Below are 20797 nucleotides of genomic sequence, written 5' to 3' on the forward strand. Positions count from 1 at the left end.
CATGAGTCCACCTGTGATATTTCAGTCAAACTCTAGAGATCCAGTGACCCTCCCATCAACCCCAGCCAGCGGTCAGGAATGATGGGAGTTGTAATCCAACAAGACCCTTGCCATAGAGTTTGGCTGAGCTGGTACAGGTGGGTTCATGCTGCCACCACCTTCCAATGCCTAGGGGTATCTTCCAGGGACTGCGGGTTTTTGTGTCTGTGTGTGTGTTTGGAGATGCTTCATGTTGTTGCTCTACAGCAGACATAGGCAAACTCGGCCCTCCAGATGTTTTGGGACTACAACTCCCATCATCCCTAGCTAACAGGGCCAGTGGTCAGGGATGGTGGGAGTTGTAGTCCCTAAACATCTGGAGGGCCGAGTTTGCCTATACCTGCTCTACAGACTCACTCACTACCTGTGATAAAACAGAATTTTGCAATTCATGTGTTTCCAGGAGGGGATCTGTCTCCTTGTTGTTGTTTTTCCCAGGTACACCTGCCTGAGCTTGCACAGTAGCCATGGAACTAGAAGAAGGTAAGAAGAGCCTGCTGACCAGACAGGTGCTTATGGGAAGACTGCAAGCTGGAGATGAATGCACAAACACCTGCAATTCCCAACAACTGGTACTGTATGGGAGCAGGCAACTTCTGAAAGTGGAGGTGGAACTCTAGGGCTTTTCACCTTATTTGAGACACCTGCCAATGGGAGGTGGAGTCCAACATCATTCTCAGTCCCATCTTAGGCCTGCCACCTCTCTTTCATCTGCCTGCTAATAACTGGAATGAAAGCAATTGCAAACAGCCAAATCACGTCTGTTTCCATTTCAGCTACGTTAGGGGAGACATTTTTCCCATGGGCTTTTCCCCCCTGAATGGTTCGATATAGCTGCATTATCACTACAAACCTAAACCATTTTCAGTGTTTCAAGCTTAAACTGAGAAACCTTGGAATGCTGTGCAGGAGAGGGTATGGGCATATCTTTTCCTGCTGTACATCATGAACTAGTTCATAGCATAACATTCCCCAAATGCCTGAAAGGCAGAGGCAGAACACCATAGTAAAGCAGGCTTAGGGGCAGATAGCAGCTTCCCCCAACCTGGTGCTCTCCAAATGGCCATGCTGGAGGGGGGGGGAGGTATCTGGAGGATCCCAGGTTGAGAAAGTTGGTCTGTACCTATCCTGTAACAAGTGTTCCTAATCTTTTATACATATTATTTATATATATATATATATATATATATATATATATATATATATATATATAATATATATAATCATTTTAAAATAGATACATTTCTGCCAGGAAAGCAAACAAACCAACAAACAAATATACAATCAAATAAACAAACTATGAATTGACAGGCAGTAGCAATATATCAAACCTATCCATTCTTAAGGAAATCAGCCCTGAGTGGTCACAGGAAGGACAGATCCTGAAGCTGAGGCTCCAATACTTTGGCCACCTCAAGACTCCCTGGAAAAGACCCTGATGTTGGGAAAGATGGAGGGCACAAGGAGAAAGGGACGACAGAGGACGAGATGGTTGGACAGTGTTCTCAAAGCTACCAACATGAGTTTGACCAAACTGCTGGAGGCAGTGGAAGACAGGAGTGCCTTGCGTGCTCTGGTCCATGGGGTCAAGAAGAGTCAGACACGACTAAACAACTAAACAACAACAAAGCAATATATGAAACAGCACAATTCTTATCACTAACATCCTTTGTACTCCCAATGATGTGAACGATTGTAAAACTTGTAAAACAAGAAATTAAAAATGACTTCCAATTAGTCTCGCTGTACTTTATCTGTTGATTATCTTATACCGTACAGTTACATATTTCTTATATGGTTTCCGTTAACTTCCCTACAAACTTATATTCATACAATGCAAGGTTCAGTCTGATTCTGCCAATAAGTTTTCTTTTATACCGTAATTTTTTAAGTACTTTCTCTCTTTTTTTTTAACAAGTGTTCCTAATCTAATGCTGCCTTTAACCTGGATTATAGCTTTGTAGTCCAAATAGTGCTTCCTAGAGCATGGAGCTGATAACACCAAGGTTGCAGGTTCGGTCCCCATATATTCCTGCATTGCAGGGGGGTTGACTAGATGATCCTCAAGGTCCCTTCCAACTCTACAATTCTATGATTCTGTGATTCATATTGGTAACAAGTTAGGACTAGGGAAACAAAGCATACTAAAATGTAAGAGTTTTTTCTGATAAAATATGACCTTGCATATTTGGTGCAAAAGAAAAAGAAAAGAAAAGAAAACCCAACTGCATACAGAACAATACGCACCGGTTACTCATTGCAAAATATCAGCTTGTTGTACTTTATTTATCTTTTGCCACAACAAGGAATCATAAAGAATAGAACAGATGGGAAGTGGGGGTGGAGAGGGGGCGAAATAGCTGCAGCAAACAAACACTGGGAGAAAAGAAAAGCTCTAGTGAACTGTGGTGTCTCCCAGCATTGAAACACTCAGAAAAATTAACAGGTTTATCAAGTGTTTGCAAGGAGGTTACGTGATGTCACTGATTTACTGAGCATTCATTTCTTATTTGTTTGCAGAGAAGTTAGACAACATGCCATACAACTTTTATCCCACACTTCCCAGTGTATTTTTCTACCACTTATTACAAAAAGGTCCCATCTGGGGGAGTAAGCCAGTTTGCTTTAAGAGCACCATATTAACATTCATTCATTCATCAACCTGATTAATCAACCTGAATTTCCTGGTACATGATCCGAATCCCACCTGAAAACAGCAATGGTCTGGAAGCATCCTTTGAGCAATTCACTGTTCAGAAATCACCTTTCCCAAATGGCCCAGGGCCACCTCTGAATGCATGTGTGGAGCTACTTTGTGAATGCACCTATGTATCAAACTCGCCTTGTATGTAGAAGGTTAATGCCTCCTGGTGAAACCTTGCAGCCTCCATGATGCACAAAGTTTCCCAAATTGGCAAAGGAGGTGCTTTCAAACAACTCTGAGATGACCCTAACAGACGAGGACTATACCACATGGGCTCTCCAGACACCCTCAAAAAGAAGGAACCGAAGAACACACTTATTGCAGAAAAGCAGGAGCAGGAAAGCTTTCGCTGCATCGATTTCAACAACACCCACTTGTGTGTTCAGTACTAAACCACTCGAAACCTCTCAGAAGAAATCAGGCCAGGAGGCTGAGAAACAGGACCAAGGGCACAGGTGAGGTTCCTGGGCTGACCAATGCATCAGCATCCATCCAATTCTTCTCAGAAGCAGCTGTCCCATTTTGTCAGTTCAGACCTGGTCCCGGCAACTGCGTCTCAGCCTTACAGGTGCATCACCTCTTCACAGTCTGCCAGAGCCAGCCGAAAGCCAAACAAAGAGCAGACTCAAGGAAAAATGCCTTTTGCACAGCTAGGTAGTAAAGCTGCCAGCGGAGGCGGAGAAGGTCCTCTGACTCTGCAGGGAAAAGGTATTTCCCAGAGGCCTCATGATGCAATCACAAGACTATAGATCTTAATAAGAGGCCGTTAAAGTGACAGAGTCTCGGCGCCCCTAAAGCCCACTCATTCTGAGGCTATTTGCTGTGACTGTGGCTAATCTGTGCTGGCTGGAGGAGGCAAGGACAGGCTGATGGATAGAGCCAGTCTTCAGTTAAAAGTTACTGGCCTCCTTGTGATCCCATCAAGCCAGGAAAACTCTCTCCTCTTGCATCAGGCGTCTCCTCCTCCTCCTCCTTTCCTTCACGCTGGCTTCTGAGTGCCACTGTGCAAAGCATCCCAACCTTCACAACATCAGCACAGGTACTACGTTCTTAACAAGTGCCGAGTAAATTGCCCGGCTCTGAGGCTGTTACTTTTGGCAGCAGTATCTTTGCTCGGTCACTGAATAAAGGAGCATCCTGTCCCTCACACATGATTGTCGCACGGCTGCCTGGCTTTCTCAAGGCCATGCTAGATATGGGCATCAGCAGATTGGTGTGTTTAAACCTGGATCTGCTGCCATGGCCAAGAACACGGGGGGGGGGAAGAGAGAGAGATGGGTGCCCCTGTTTAAGGAATAAAACTGATGTGTGGGTGAGAGAAGCTCTTCTCTCAATTTACACCCCCCAGCCCCTCTCCCTTCCTTACCCCTTGTCTTCCAGTTGGGAGGGTCCCACTACTGGAAGTGACTCGAGCAGGGAGAAAGGCAGCAAGCTGGGGGGATGAAAGGAAAAAGGCTGAGGAAAGTGGGGGTTAGCTGTACACAGCACTTTTTGACCCTTAAATTAGGCTCCTCCACAAAAGGCTTCCTGTATTATTGCATATCCTGCAACATTCTGGGAGGGCAAAGCAAGACAACCACCCACCCTCGCCCACCCAATCTCCACTTACCTTTGCCCTTGTCCACCTGCTCTCTGCTCACCCTTGCCCACCTGCCCACCAGCCACATGAATCCACATGAACCCTGGAGCGAAGGCAGAGGCCGGGGCACCTTCAAAGCCAATGGGGCCATCCCACATAAAACAGGGCAATTGGCAGGTATGTTATTGCAGCAATCTGGATTTAAGAACACAGCTTTGTTGATGTTGATATTTGGTTTGGCCCTCAGGCTGAGCACAATATGGAATTGGCACGGGGGATAAATACTCAGTGGAGGGAATTATTATTTTCTTCAACTTTTCACCATTTGATACAAAAGTACCTAAAGCTCTGAGTGCCAGACACCTCCATGTGGAGAGGGGGAAGAGAGAAGCCAGCTGGACAAGAGCAGGGGCCCAGGGTCCTGGGGATGGAGAAGAACTTGGCCTCCTCTCCAGAGCTTATTTGACAGGCATTTTTGGAGGGACATTCAGAATGCATTCCAGCAGCCACAGCAGGACACACCTGAGAGGCGGGAAGAGTTGGCCCTGCTGAAGGAGAGAGGAGCCTGGAAAGCGTAGACGTTGTCACCCTCTGCGATGGTGTTCAGGTCCTCATCGTCTGAGAAGGAGCACCGGAATCCTGACTGGCCCAGCTCAGCCAGGATCACCTGCAGCGGCAGAGTGAAATGGTCAGGGCCTTGCAAGGCTTGAGGACATAGGCAGTATATGAGAAAGGAAAACCTCCTTGGCTTATACAGTGGTACCTCGGGTTACAGTCACTTCAGGTTACAATTGCTTCAGGTTACAGACTCTGCTAACCCAGAAATAGTACCTCGGGTTAAGAACTTTGCTTCAGCATAAGAAAATAAATCGGGCGGCAGTAGCACATCGGCAGCGGGAGGCCCCATTAGCTAAAGTGGTGCTTCAGGTTAAGAACAGTTTCAGGTTAAGAACGGACCTCCAGAACGAATTAAGTTCTTAACCAGAGGTACCACTGTATGCAGTTTGCAGGGAACAAGGGCACCCAGAGCATGGGGGCAGGAACAAGTCTGGCTTACCTGGTCGGGTGAAATCTTGCCTTCCTCTGCCACCATTTCCCTCAGCTTTGCCACGGTGCTGAGGAGAGGCACAGCCAGGCCCACACGCACAAATCGCTGGCTCTTGGATTGGAAGACAAGGGTGACGTTCAAAGGCCTGGAGGGAGAGGGAACTTAGAATGGTGCAGCAAAAATGGCAGCCCTGCCCCACCCTGGTGAGAAACAGGATGCATCCAGAGCCCTGGGACCCATATAAATTATAAAATTATTGTTAGTTCTGAAGGCAGCCCTGAACAGTGAAGTTTTTTAATGTTTGGGCTTCCCAAACTTCTCAGGGTTCTAGTAAACAAACGTCAAAAAAGCCTAACAGCAAAGTAGATCCTACAAGCCTGTAGATCTGCCCATGCCTGCTTTAGATACACTCGTCTCTTCTCTCCTGCATGCAACCCTCTGTCTTCCTTTGCTCCAGCAACAGCTGACAAACGGGAGCTGCCTAGCAGAGGCCTGGGTAAGCCCTCTAGCTATTAAAGAAAAGATGCACCAAGCATCAGCCACGGCAAGCAGAACTGGGAGCGCCGTTGCTGGAAGTTGGTGACTGGCTGTGACTGCAAGTTTTTAGCTGGAGGGGAAAGTCATTACTGGCTCATCTGCAGTCTGCACAGGGCAGACTCTGCATGTACTCCTGCACCATCAGAAAAGAGATGTCAGAGGAGTCTAGTTAGCTCCGCATTTGGGAGTGAAACTACCCACTGGGGTGGAGGAGCAACAGACCCATCTGTGGATCAAAAACAGATAAATGTGAATAATGTGGATTAATCTACAGAGGGCGAGTGAAGATTAAGCAGGTGGGTGGGTCTATAGAATTTATGAACACAATCCAACACTCCTGGTAAGCACCCAAACATCATAAAGTGAAGTCTCTTCCTGGGATAGTATACAGATATAAAGATGGCTGCCCCATGTACCTATTTGGGGGGGGGGGGCGCATTTCCTCATTCCCACTCAACACAACATCCTTGTAAAGTTACCAAGTAAATGGAGGAAAATATCTTTTTTTTCCCCCAGGACTTACAGGTTATGGTGATGGCTTACATCTTGGGAGCATTTTTAAAGGCTTTAAAAAAACTTTCCTGGTTTTAATGCTTGCTTTAGTAGAACCATGCCGATAAATGGACAGCATGGACTAGTTACTGCTTGTCTGTTGTTGGCTGGTGTGTGTGTGTGTGTGTGTGTGTTTGCTGAGCCAACATGTACAGAGAGAGACACCGTTTTGCTGGGCGGGAGTGAGGGGTGAACCCTCAGAAATGACTCAAAAGTGCAAGTGAACAGGGCTATCTCTGTAGGTGACCATTGCAGTTGCCTTGCCAACTCCCAACAGATGTGCAGAGGAGCCTGTTTGCACTGATTCTGAGAGGGGAAAGGTCCTGCTTTGGTTGGACAAAAAGACAGTCTGCTTTCTCCTGGAGGAAAACTAAGAATATGCAGGCTTTTCAGCACCTGAAATGGGGCTGATGAAGAAATCTGCCTGGGGGGAATAGCAGGCCACTTCACTGATCTTTACTACTAGGCACTACTCAGAGAGGCTGGACCAGGGATGCCTGAGCAATTCTGTTTTTGCTAATTTCACTAGGAGCTGACCTGATAATCCTCCCCCTCCCAGACTAATGTATGAATCGGAACTCAGGCTGTAGTCCTGGACTCACTTCCATGGGAGTAAACCCCACTGAACTCAAAGGGAGTTTGCGGATCAAGAACATATCAAAATGCATGCACATTTTGAAAGAAAATAAATTTCAAAATACATTTTAAAATGAATATTAAAATGTGAATTTTCATGTAGCTTTTCTTTGAAATCATAGATTCACGCAGAAGTGGGGTGCAAGGGAGTTATGGGTCAATGCATGCAGAAGAGACACAGACCTGATTAGAATGATTCACCATTTCCCTAGTTAGGATCTGGGAGAGAAATTGTGAGTACTTGGTTCACATACCTGGTCTGGCGCAAAGGGATGGGCAATGAGATGCACAGGAAGGGATCAAAGGTGTTGCTCTGCTTTAGGCAGTGAGGGCAAGTCAAGGAGGACCTAGAAAGGGAGGGAGAGAAACATTGTCAGATCCCATGTCAAGGGATAACTACACCAGTGAAAATGTAGGGCTGACCTCACATTTTGTATTCTAGGAGTCTGAAGCTCATATCTGGCCTCAAGGCTTGAAAGGAGAACTTGTGGAATGCAGAATAACTAAGGTCCTCGGAGGTCACCCCTTGTCAAATTAACAATTTGGAAATAAACACTGCTGAGGTCCATGAGACTTGCTTCCCAGTAAATTTGTTTAGATTTACCATTTTAATCTCACAGGTACAGTTGCATTGCTCCAGCCAAAGGGCTGTTCAGGGGCCCCCTTGTTCTACAAAAAGAGGGTTGAGTCAGTAGACTCCCCACAGAAGAATGACCACAAGGAAGATCTGCACCCAGTCTATGAGTATTATCAAAAGCAGCATGATACTGAAGTCACTTTGAGGAGCTTAAGATCAGACAGTTAATAGTTCTAAATTTGTATCCCTGTAAATTGACTTGCCATAAATGAATACACTCTTCCCTGTCCCCCAGGCAACAACATTTTTGGTTACTACACTCATGCTCATCCTCTATGTCACTGTGACCAGTTCCATGCCACAACTGGCGATTCTTTTATCTACAGGGTGGATACTACAAAATATTTCGAAGCTCTTATCGCTGAATGAAACTTTTCTCTCCCATAGTTGCCCTGGGGTGGGAACATGTTTTACACACATGCTGAAAAACAAAGCTGACCCCTCAGCTCACATCCAACACTGAGTTCACTGTAATAACCAAATCACATTTTGTTCATCCAGCATAGTGTCTCTTCCTGACACTTGTTTGTAGCCTCATAGCGCCAGATCCGTTTTTGTGATGGAGACATTCTGTGCTTCACCAAGATGATTTGTGGCTGACTGAAGCAATCCCCTTGATGCATATCAATACATACCCTTGGTTTCAAAGAACAGATGAAAGACCAAAGCCACAATACTGCAAGCAGGGCTTATCCCTGCTCTTTCTAGACACAGGTCCACCCTTTAAAGCTCCAAGTCAGAGTGGTTATTTTTTGCCCCACTGCTTTCCCCAAGAAAACTGCTCTTTAAGGCTGAATCAGAACAAACGGCAATTCGTGTTGTTTGCTCCAGTTCAGCAGTAAGGAGTGGGTTTTCCACAAGTAGCCCTCCACCTAGCAGGGCTAGCCCATTCCACCAGAAGCGGACTTATTTCCTCAGCAATGAACAGAGCCGATCATCAGAAGTGAGACCAGCTTTTAATAAGATTGGCTCAGTGGTGCAAGTCCTAGCCAGTTAATGGGATTGCACCTAACAAGATTACCTGGGAGTTCAGGCTCCAGTATGTGACTTAAAAATAAAAGATTTCCCAAAAGGAAGAAGTGAGGGTTAGACTCAACATGAAGGGCTGAATCCATTCTAGAAAGGAAAACAATCAGCTACTCCCTAATAATAGAAAGTTATCTTCACCTACCTGGATACTTCAGGTAAGTCCCTTTTTCATCAGTGGTGCAGTCTCACTTAAATATACTGGTGCGCTTTCAGAAGGACACAGGTAACACCCTTCATCATATCATGCCACCCAAAAGCACTACTGCATCTGCTTTTCTGTAGCACAGTTTTGCTAAATGTGTACTAGAAATGACCCAAAACAACCCCTTTGGACATGCATTTGTAGGCATGGAAGCAACGTGCATTACACAACATAGGATTTGGCATGGTAGCCACATTCAGTTAGACCAATCCATTGCACCAAACAGAGTTCTAGCAGATACATGTACAAGGCTCAGCTCTTGTACCTGTGAAGGAACAAAAATGGAGAAGGTGTTTGAATGCTTGGCCTCCCCCCATTGAGAAACTGCAGCCAACATCTCGAGACTAATGGCCAAACTAAATGTGACAGGAGATCAGATTGGCCAATGGATTTTTCTTTGTTTTAAGGTGTTGCAGGGGAGAAGGAAAGATTTGGATCAAGGGCACAGCACTGGGAGACAGTCTAACCCCCCACTACTGCCATCATTTACATTTAAATTTGCCCTCTAGGAAGCTGGTATTTGTTATGGAGGGGTGGGGAGTCAGGTATCGTGTAGCAGGAGCCGCTTTGCTCAGTACTTAAAGCTTGCCCTATCTCCTTCTTTGCAGCTACCCTTGAAACCCTTATTTTAAAAGACACCGAGTCCTATTTTTATCTGCATTCTTTTGCTCCCACTCACTTTCACACAACCACACTGCATGCACTAGCAGTCTGACATTGCCAAGGTGAAACCTTCAGAAGAAGCAGACCAGCTCCCCTCTCTCCAGAATCTGGTGCACTATTTGGCCTCCAAATCATCATCATCACCACATCATCATTTAATTAATGAGGAACACAGCTCAGTCAGTAGATAATCATAATCTCAGGGTCATGGGTTCAAGCCCACGCTGGAGGAGGAGATTCCTGCATTGCAAAGGGTTGGACTAGATGGGCTTTGTGGTCCCTGCCAACTCTGCAATTCTATGATTCTATAAGGAAAGCCCCAAAGGCCCATCTGGTCCACTAATGTTCTCAACAGTGGCCTACCAGATTCCTATGGGAAGCTTAGAAGCAGAACCTGCGTGCGATAGCACTTTCCTCACTTGCGATTCCCAGCATGTCAGAGGCATGGTGTCTCTGATCCTGGAGTTAACACATAACCATCAAAATAGCCTTATCCCAATGAATGTGCTTAATCCCCTTTTAATGCTGTCAAAGGCAGCAGCCATCATTACACCGTGTGATAGCAAATTCCATAGCTTAACTGTAAGAAGAGCCCTAGCGGATAAGATCAAAGGGGAAAATGGATGTCTCTGATTGCAGTAGGACTCCAAGTTCTCTCTCACACACACATTTAAGGAAAGGCCTCAATATAGGGGAGCCAGAGCACATTTCCCACGCAAGAAAGGCTGAAGCATTGGGGGAGGGATTCGTTTAGAAAATGCCTGAAGGGGGGAATGGCACTGAGGTTTACAAAATTATGCACGGAAAGAGAGAGATCCATCTCCCCCCCCCCCTTCTGCCGTAATAGTAGAACTTGCGATCACACAACGATTCTGATGAAGGGGTAGATTCAGGAGGGACAAAAGAAAGTACTGTTTTCACACAGCTAATGGAATTTGCCACCAGAAAGATGTGGAGACGGGCGCTACCTTAGATGTCTTCCAAAGAGGATTAGACAAATTCGCAGAGGGGGAATCGGTCTGTCAGTGACTATTGACCGTAATAGCTCAACCCCAAGCTCAGAGGCAGTTGCTGGGCGGGCGGCGGGGTGGGGAGGGAGGTCAAAGAACAGAAGAGGGTTGTTCCCTTTGTATCTGGGCTGCGCAGAAGCATCTGGCTGAGCACTGTGGGAAAGAAGATTCTGTGCTAGGAGGAACTTTGGAGTGATCCAGCGGGGCTCTCTTTACCTTCCCTGATCACAGTGCCAGAATACAAGAATGGCTATCAATGGCACTGTGGCGGCTCCCCACACCCCCACCCAAAGACCATGCATGAGCAAGAAACACTGGCAAACTCAATCTCCCACTTGCCGCCATTCCCGCTCAGGTACCAAGTTTTGAAGAAGTGCTCTATCCAAGCTCCACAGGGATATTATATATATTTAATGGAAATAGCCAGTTCACCTCCCGAGCTCTCGCTCTCATGTCCTCCCCCACCCCCAAACGCACACACACATTCGCGTCCTAAATTAAAGTCAAGCCAAACTCCAAGCCCTACTTTTTCCATTCCTTCACCAGCCAGCTCAGAGCGGAGCAGCACTGCACCGTTAATAGATCGTTTGCATATAGACAGGCTTTGACGCACAGATCTGAAGTTGGCAGGCTGAAAATGAAAGCAGCCCTTTTTAATAAGCATTAATGGGAAAGGGATTAATTGGGGAGAGGAGAGCTGCTTGGCATGCCTGGCGTGTCCCTCTCTGCCAACCAGCAGGATGGGAAAGGGGGCCTTTGGGGGGCACATGGGGTTAGGCTGGGGGTGGGGGCGGCTGGCTCAGTGAGGAGAGATCTAAAGCTCTTCTGCTTCACTGCAGAAGGTGGATGGAATCTTAAAACTGCCTCAGATACCATGGAAATTGCAACCACCACATGTAGGCGCTATCGGAGAACAGATTTGCAGCAATTTTTTATGATGTGGTCTGGAGCAAAACTACAGAGCCTCTGCTAACCGAGGGTGCAATTGTGTTGACTATTTAAGAAGTCCTGGGCGCTCCTTTTTATTTTTAATGAAAACCTAAACTTCTTTCAATTTTGGAAACCAATAAAATGTGTGCATTTGTTCATTTCTCTTCCGCAATAATTGTTCAGCTCCACTAGGCACATGGAAGGGCATGGAGATATAAAGAGTAATGACACCCTGTTGCTTCCTAGCTGCCTGTCCTTCCCTCGCACACCAACCTGCCTCCCTGGCTTCTGAGATTACACCAACCATTGCCCACAAAAATAATTAAACTCACCTTCATTGCCATAAGGGCTACAGACCTGCCCCCCCCCCACCCTCTGCAAATCTCAGGCTACTAAATTTAATGCTCCTTGCAGAGCACACACAAAACCATGGTGTATATATACACACAGCACAGGCAGAACCCCACGTAGAGCAACTGCCCTGCACTTCTATTAGTTTTTGTGATGGCTCATGCTAGGAAATAAAGCCCGCCAAATTAAACTTCTCCAGAGCTCAGGAAGGGGCCAGTTCTGTCACACGGGGCCATTTCAATTTCCTGCTGGAAAGGCTGTTTTTGTTCACAGGATGCAAGCTGGGAAGTGGCGTGTGACATGCAAAGCAACGCAGGGTGGGGTGAGGGTGCCTTTTTCTCTGAGCGCGTTTCCAGGTGGAAATGCTTGCTTGCATGGATATCAGCTGGGGAAAGTAAGGTGCTGAAAAAGTGGCTTCCTGGAGCCTAGTGTGTGCCCCTGCGGCAGCGTTTGCCTAGCTACCACCACGCCAGCCACCCTTTCAAACACTACAACGGGTTGCCATGGAGATGGCTGCAATGTCACACGGTGGAGCAAAGCAGTGCAAGTCTGAGACTTGGGAATGAACATGGGGGATTGGGGGGCTGGCCTCTCCTATCTCCCTCCTCTGCTCCTCCAGAATGGGGAATGGGGTTAATGCAAATTCCCCACCTCATAGGAAGCAATAGCTGCAAGGCGCCACTGTAGCAGGGTGTCAACGGCCCTGGGAACACCTCTGTTGGGCTGAGGGTGTGACAAGTGAACTAGTTATTATCTGTTTATTAGCAAAATATCTGTCATTATGAGGGAAGGGAGGGAAGGTTTGTGTATTGCCAGGATCTGTGGGGGAATACAGATGTCTACTCTGTGGAGCTCCTTAGCAGTAGAGGTTTGGCAAGAGCCATTCCTGAAACATGAAAACTGTATTATTTAGACAGTCCTTCACAATCTGCATTTCTCTTTTTAACCAACCAATATCTATTCATGCTTTGGATTATGTTTCACGCATACTTCTATGGATTTTATATTTTTGTGTGATATATTTTACGAAGGGGCAGATTATAATATTTACATAAATATAAGTCACTCGCCAACTAGGCAAAAATACAGAGCACACATTACAGTGGGCCACACAATCACTCACACACCCAAGAACTGTTTAGTGTGTTATGAGATGAGCTCTTCCACTCAACCCAACACTGTACGCAGAACTGGATGTCTTGAGCAGGCAACACACAACAGATGTAGCCTTCATTTCCTTCCCCCTGAATTATCTTTATGAGGAAGATCACTCTTGGGTCGTCCACCACTGAACGAGAGTTTTAACACAAGTCACGTGTTCAAATGTGACACACTTTATCCTCTGCCAGATGACACTTGCCCAGATTTTAAAATGCAACGGAAACCACCTTCCACTTCCAACAAGAACTCCAATTTCTTTAACGGAAACCACCTTAGACAGCACAATCTGTGGCCCCAACTAACACAAGGCATTCTGCAGAGCTGGTGATGGGCGATTTGCCGACTAAGTGACAGGTAGAACCAGCAACAATGGATGGGCCACTCAGACAGATGGAGCTTCTGACTTTGCTCCAGTTCCATTGGCAGGGGGAGATCTCCCACATTGATTGCTTTTGCCCCTGAAGTGGCACCCATTGCTGTCGACACAAATTTCCAAGGTTTTTTTGGCATACGGCGTGGAGTTCAACTGAGGCCACCCTCCAGAATGCACCACTGAGAAAACTTGCTTCATTTAGTTCTCTCCCTACATAAGGTCCTCTAAGCACAAGCTGTAGAGGTCCACATGCACTGGAATAAATTTAACTTTGCAATCTCTAAGCCACTTTACTCTACTAAAGCCTGTTTGACACACTCCGGCCCCTTAATGCAGCAGCCTTTTTGGTTAACAGCTGTCAGCTTCATTCTGGCTCCACAAGTGTCACTGGCTCCACCAGCTTGCATGCCGCACAGAGGACAAGTCCAGGTGTCATCAATCTAATTCCATGAAGGTTTTGCCAGCATCTGAGATTTCCTTATATTCTAAGAACAGCTCATCTCAAAGGGCTCTTAACCTTTCCAAAACCCACTTTCTGCTTGCTGGTTGTTTCAAGGCACCTGTTCTCCAAATATAACAAAGCAATGCAGATGTGATTCGGGAATAGGGATGACCAAGCCTTATTCTATGGACCAAAAAGCCCAGCTGATGCACTTCAAAACTCATAAAACTGGAGCCAAGCCAGGATATGTTTCCATATTTTCACACAAGCTCTGGCAGCACTGCACAATACTCAAAGGAAAATACTGGCCTGAAGATCTGTGGTGCTAGCTAACAGCAGCTGCTCCAGTTTTGGTCATGCTGTGATAGCAGCTGTTGATCCTATCACAGGTACTAGATAACAGCATCATAGCTGTTTCTCTTCCTACCTTATTGGTAAAGACTGGAGTCTCTCCAAATAAAGGCTGGATGTGTATGTCCAATTCTCCAGGAAACAATGGGATTTTGTTGGCAAGAAAATATCCAAACACATAGAATTCTATGTGCGGCAGAACAAATAGGCTTAACAAGCAAACACAGAAAAGCATAAAAGATAACCAGGAAACACAAGTGAAAGTGCTTCTTCACACGATGCAAAAATAATTAAAGAATGTGTGGCCATGCTACTGGTGAGTGCAACAGGCTAGATCAGGGATGGGGAACCTGTAGCCCTCCAGATATTGTTAGACTACAGCTTCCATCACTGGACCACTGGACAGGAGGGCTGGGGTTGATGTGAGTTGGAGTCCAACAAAAACACCTGGATGGCTCAGTTGGTGAGGGCATGGTGCTGATAACGTCAAGGCTGCAGGTTCGATCCCCATATGGGACAGCTGCATATTTGGGTTGGACTAGATGATCCTCAGGGTCCCTTCCAACTCCACGATTCTATGAAACATCTAGAGGGCACTGGGTTCTCTATTCATCTTGTAGATGGCCTTTAAAAATTAAATGAATCCATGAATGAATTCAATAATTATCAGTGGATAGGAGCAATAATAGTTTTGTGGAACGTTTGCATTCAGAGACAGGGTATCACTGAATGGCAATTGCTAGGGACCAGAAGCAGGTGAGAACAATGTCCAACTGGTGCGCATCCCAGAGGCATCTCGTTCATCATTGTGAAAAGTAGGTTACTAGAGTAGATGAACCTTTGGTCTGATTTAGCTCAGTTCCTCTTATGGAAAACCGACTCAGCAGCTTAGAGGAAAAGCAGCAAAACATCTTCATATCTCTGTTCTGTCTTGACTTATTCAACACTTTTATGTGCACTTTTGCTTTTCTGAATACTACCCAGAAAAACATAGGGGCAGAAACCAGTGCAAAGACACCCACTAGTACAATGTGGATTCCTCCTCTCCACCCAAAATCCACTCTGGGGGATTAAGAGCAACACAGGTGTGTGTATGTGTGTGTGTGTTTGTGAAATCATTCCATTGGACAAGCAGAAATGCTCACACTGATGGAATGATCATATTAGCACAATGCTTATTTCCGCCTGTAGTTTGTAACAGGGCAAAGTCGAATTCAGATTTAGCAATTATCACATTTGGAGCCCACCACAATATACCTGTTCAAGGCTCCATGGCTGCAGAATGTGCACAGATCAGAAGAAGCAATATAGACAGGGCTCTCCTTGAATGAATGCATGTAGATCAGGGGCAGAATTTGTTATCTCCAAACCTATGCATGTTCAGCAGCCACACGATAAAGCATGAGTGTGACTGAAATGTCTGTTGCAACAGTGTCTCCAAATTTCTTAATAAACACTCAGAAATTCAGAACCTGCTCCTGGATATTTTGTAAATTCACAGATACGTTTCTTGCTTGCAGGACCTCTGCTGGCCTGACTGGGCATCTGGGCCACAGCAGTGGGAATAATATAGCTAATTCAATTTGAGCCCAAGTTTTTGAAGCAAGTCAAGTTCACAGTTGGCTGAGTTGGCTAGAATTCCAGATTCCAGGGCTTGGAGTTTTGTTTTCTACTCTGCCATTCAGAGTAGAAACAGCAGAAGCAACTACAATGGGTGTTGTGGTGCCTTAAGGATTAACAAGTGCAAACGTGCCAAAGACCTCTAATCCTCTAGAAGTGATCCAGAAGCCCTGTGCCTTCAGGTTCCTTGCCATCCCTTCTCAAGAAGAAGATGGAAAGACCACATGGGGGAAAGGATGGGGCACTGCATTCCTCAAAGGAAAAGCTCAGATTTTATTCACAGGTCAGGAGAAAAAAATACTTGATCGCAAATCCTGGCTCCTTTTAGCCACCCATATAAGAAGCAGCGTGTGTGCCCCACTCCCCATCCCAACTACAACAATGCCCTTTTGGCTGGCTAGTTGTAGGGGGAAGCACTGATGTGGAAGTTGCCCACAGGACGGCTGCTGCACAGAACCCAGAGGAAGGGACTGAGCAAGTGAAATGGGAAGAAACCCCTACAGATGTGCTAAGTTTTGGAATTGAGTGACACCTGTTACTTCAACAAAAGAATCAAAACACAAGTGATAAGTCTGGATGGCAGCATGCTCAGCTAACACATCCACATGTTCTCTTTCCGTTCGCACAACCCTTCTTTGGGAAAGAGATGCCAATGCCCTTGAGATGTTGGGAAAGGTGGAGGCAAGTCCAGCACTGGCTTCCACTAAATTCTGATGATTGGAAGACAAATGTGGGAGCCTCGTCCGCTTGCTTGGCTGCTGTGTCCCTGCTCCTGCTGGGGCCTAGAGCAAGGGCTCACCCTATTCATTGCACAGTGGGGTGGGGGGAGAGAGACTTACAATGGAAAGCTCTGGCAAGCGCTAGTCATTAATGCCTTATCTTCGAGAGCAGCCTCACACCAAGAGCTTCAAACTTCACTCTGCTCCCAGCTCTTTCATCCCACCGCCAGAGACGCAAAACAGCAGTGTCAGCAGCAGGAGCCTCATGCATGTGCGTGCATTCTAAGGAAAGCACGGCTGCGATGCTTCCCTCGGCCTGCATCCAGCTCAGGGTGGCTGAAAGAGTTGGGAGCTGCTAGGCTTGCAAGACTGTGCTAAGGCGAGTCACCCCGGCCACGCAAAGGGGGACAGAGCCGTGCCACATTCTGTTCCATTCCACGCTTCACCAGCCTCTCCGTCTGCACTGGGGTGACGCAAGGAAAGGGGGACACTTCTTCTGAAAGGGGGACACTTGCTGTTGAAGTCATGACCTGCAGCAGGGGTGCATGCAGTTGCATGGGTGCAAAGGTGCACTTGCAGTCCAATCATGTCCCTACAATTTTTTGCGCAGCCCAGACGGAGAAAGGAAGAGAGTAATACCACAGTGGTGCAGGGAGTTCAGAATCAGTCACCTGGTTATCTACAAACCTAACCCACTGATGCAGTATTTGTGAGTGCTACACTGTCACAGTTGCTGTTGCAAGCAGCTGAGAAGGAGGCAAGTCAGATCTGGTATGTCCAAGCTAAATCACTGTTTCTCGCTCACCCTGCACTTTCTGCTAGTCAGCTATTATGCTCCTTTGCTTAAACTCAGATCCTCCAGGACTTTGGCCTGCCTGCAGCATCTCCCACATGTTCTGCCTTGGAGGTGCTCTGAAACATGGATTTGCACACAATTCTTGGCCATTTTTGGAAGTAACAAAATGCCGGAATGCATTTTGAGTAGCACTTGGTTCCTTTTTACCTGTATTGTGCCTGGAAGTGGTTCTGCACAAAGCTCTGGCCTTTTAGTGGCTGGGCGGTTGGCTGAGCACTTGCATTGGTGGAGCCCTCTTCCTGCCCAGATGGAAGCTGCAGAGAAAATAAGAGAGCAAGGTTGAGTTACAGGACAGGGGAGCCTGCACTCCCCCTCCAGATCTTGTTGGACATTCCACCTGCCACTGAAAACACCTCCCAAAACAAACATTCTCCCAATGGACACTCAGCCAAACTCGCCATCATAGTTCTGCCTTCTTAACACCATTTTAAAATGTGGGTTCTTCCAGCTCGTTGTCCCTGCTTTCCTCCCACCTTCTTTCCCTGCCCTTCCATCACCACCACATTTCTCTCACTTTTTCACATCTCCCACTCCCTTTCAGCAGCAAAATCACGTCTAAAAGGGGGAATAGAGAGAGTTGTTTAGGTGACCATGTTTGCTAACAGGCATTAAAAAAAAAAAAGAATTCTGGCAGGGTTCTGTTTTGATGGGTTTTCATAAACATACACATATTTTTTGTCCTGCTCTGTGAAGTTGTTTGGATGAGAGAAGAGGGTGCAAAAGCTCAATTACCAGCTTCAAGGTGTTTGGGAATCTTTCACTCTCTCCTCATTAAATCAGGGAGAAGCAGGCTGAGCCAGCACCTGCTAGTCCCAGAACAGGACAAACACATTTTGTTGCACGCAGTGTGACAACAAAGGAATAAAAAAAAAAATCTGCAAATAAAGCAGGCAGGTTGGTCTCCCTAGGGACTAGAAAAGGACACCTGGTCAAGGCCTATTCTTAGTAGAATGTATACTAAGCCGAAGCATGCAAGCAACTTTTGCCACCTGAGTCCAGGACCAGTCAGTGGAATCCTATATTATAGCCTTCCATGCGGATGGACCAACATTCCCACCAACCATTGGCCACTGGCTTATGGAAGAGTGGGTCCCCCACCCTTGCTACATTACCATTGCTCTTCGGCTACTGTTTCCCACAAACTGTTTCTGCATAGCCAAGGCTCCATTTTGCAATGGAAGCATATGCCAGTGACACTTCTGCCTGGGGCTTACACAAACACACTAATCTAAGTGCTACCAGCATGGGAAGTCACTGTACAATCTGGGAGATCTGCGCGGCTGCCGCTTGCTGTGACACGGTGCTCTGAGCATGCAAGCAGGCTTTTTCAGCAGCCGCTGCTGGACTGTAATAGTAATCTGAATTGGGCCTCAGTGACCTCACGGCTCAGGAAGCAAGGCTGCCCGCACCTGCCCCCTCCTATTAAGACAAAGGAGATTTAACATTTTAATGGATTTCTCAAACGTAGCAGGATGGAAGGAAAAGAATTCATGATGCTATTAATCAAACCATTTGCCCTGTCTGGAAAAGTGTCCCCCCCCCCCATGAAAGCAAAGGAGAGAATTTCTCTTGATACGCAAGGAAGAACAACAGAATAGGAGGGTAATAGTGCCCAGACTCTAGGAAGCAAGGAGATTTCCCTAAAATGGGAGTTGATCTCCTAACATGGTGACACATTGGCTCAAAGAGAAGTGCAAGAACTCAGTTATCTATTCTGTATTTTAATGAATGCTTTGCCATCTTTCAAATCATGCTGTTAGCCACACAATATGAGTTTTTTTATTATTGATAAAGTGAAGTAAACATTTTTTAAAATTAAAGAAAAACCTAATGGTTATGTTCTTTGGAATATTATTATTAGGGGATCCTCCAAGCAAAAGTTCACAATTCTGGACAATGTATTTGAAAGATCTCTTGCTCCTATCAAGTCCCGCTTACCATGCAAAGAAGCAGAAGAGGGTGTTGGGTGTGCTGCAGAGTAAAATTCATGCAATTAAACAATGAGGCCCATGAGAACAGTATGATTCTGGACTGCATCTCACACTTTCTGCAATGCAAAGGGTCCCTCTAGATCAGCCTTTCTCAACCTGTGAGATCCCAGATGTTGTTGAACTACAACTCCCATCACCCATAGCTTGCAAGACCAGAGCTCAGGGATGATGGGAGTTTTAGTCCAACAACATCTGGGGACCCACAGGTTGAGAACCGCTGCTGTAGATGCATCTCACTGTGGTAAGGCTTCTCAGAAGGTTGGTAGAACACTGTTGACCTAATATTGGTTCTCATGAGACCTGAGTAGAGGGGACTTATTCCAAAGGACTATCAGGAAAATTAATGTGCAAGGTGCCATACTCTTAAGGGTGTTGTTATGCACCAAGATCCTTTAAGATTCTCCTTGCTTCTCCATTACATTTTTTCCTGGACTGTCATTTTTTAAGGTGGGGAGGGGTGAAGATGGCTATTCCATCCCTCCATTTTATCAAGTCCTTAAACTTTGGCATTCCTGTGTTGTGGAAACAGCCTCAGCCATCAAACAGCTGCCACAAACAGCAGAGAACTAAAGCCACCTTCACTTCATCAGATGCAAAAGAGGACATGGGTCCTGCACCTCTAATAGTAGACAATTCCCACTTCTCCACTAGAACACCAAGATGCATGTCCTCTCTTGCATCTGACCACCAGAACTCCTTAAAGGGTCACAGAAGAGTTTAGCCTTTCTGCATGGCCCACATTGCGTAAGAAGAACTTTCTCCTAAGGGAGAATTCAAGAGATGAAACTTGGCTGAGTATGGCAGCCACAGGAGGCAATGCCCACTAGCTATACAGGGTGGGTGCAGCCACCCTCCCAACTGCTTAATGCTTATTTGGGTGGAGCACATTTGGAGCTCTGCAGAGGTGCCAACGGAGCCCACGTGCCCACCCACACTCCCAACCCCACCGCCATCCTGCCCCATCCAGCTAAGATGCAGCAATGCCAGCGTACAGATGGCAGATCCACCACCACCTGAGTCACTACAGCATGCAGAAGACCTTACGCTGCAGAGAGGCAAGTCACACCGACATCTACCCAAGAGACGTCTTCTACACCGGTAACCTCAGAACCAGAGAGTGCTGTCACTTGAACCAGTCCAGGGATGACTCAAAAACAGGAACACCCTGGCACCTGAACAGAAAGCAAATCATGTCCAACTTTTTTAAGGTCTAGGTAGGTAAGCACAGAGAGGAGCTATGTCACTTCCGTTGAGAGATCAGTTGGCTTTAGCTCTCTGTCAGCTGTTTCCTAACAGCAGCTGTTCCTGCAGACTTCCTGAATTGTTTCCACCCCACCTGGTCATTATAAGAACTATAATTTAAAATA

General features: G+C 46.4%; 1 protein-coding gene across 2 annotated transcripts in view; it reads right to left on the reverse strand.

Annotated features, from left to right (window-relative positions):
• USP43 (ubiquitin specific peptidase 43) overlaps nt 1-20797 on the reverse strand; it is a 90676-nt gene that overhangs the window by 30253 nt on the left and 39626 nt on the right. For both annotated transcript variants that reach the window (XM_079965920.1, XM_079965919.1), the window contains 4 exons: nt 17587-17693; nt 7350-7442; nt 5380-5515; nt 4845-4989 (listed from right to left, as the gene is read on the reverse strand). In XM_079965920.1, coding sequence (XP_079822046.1) covers nt 4845-4989; nt 5380-5515; nt 7350-7442; nt 17587-17693 — 481 coding nt within the window. The remainder of the gene's footprint in view (nt 1-4844; nt 4990-5379; nt 5516-7349; nt 7443-17586; nt 17694-20797) is intronic.

Source organism: Podarcis cretensis, assembly GCF_951804945.1.
Source record: "Podarcis cretensis genome assembly, chromosome: 2".
NCBI classification, from domain to species: domain Eukaryota; kingdom Metazoa; phylum Chordata; class Lepidosauria; order Squamata; family Lacertidae; genus Podarcis; species Podarcis cretensis.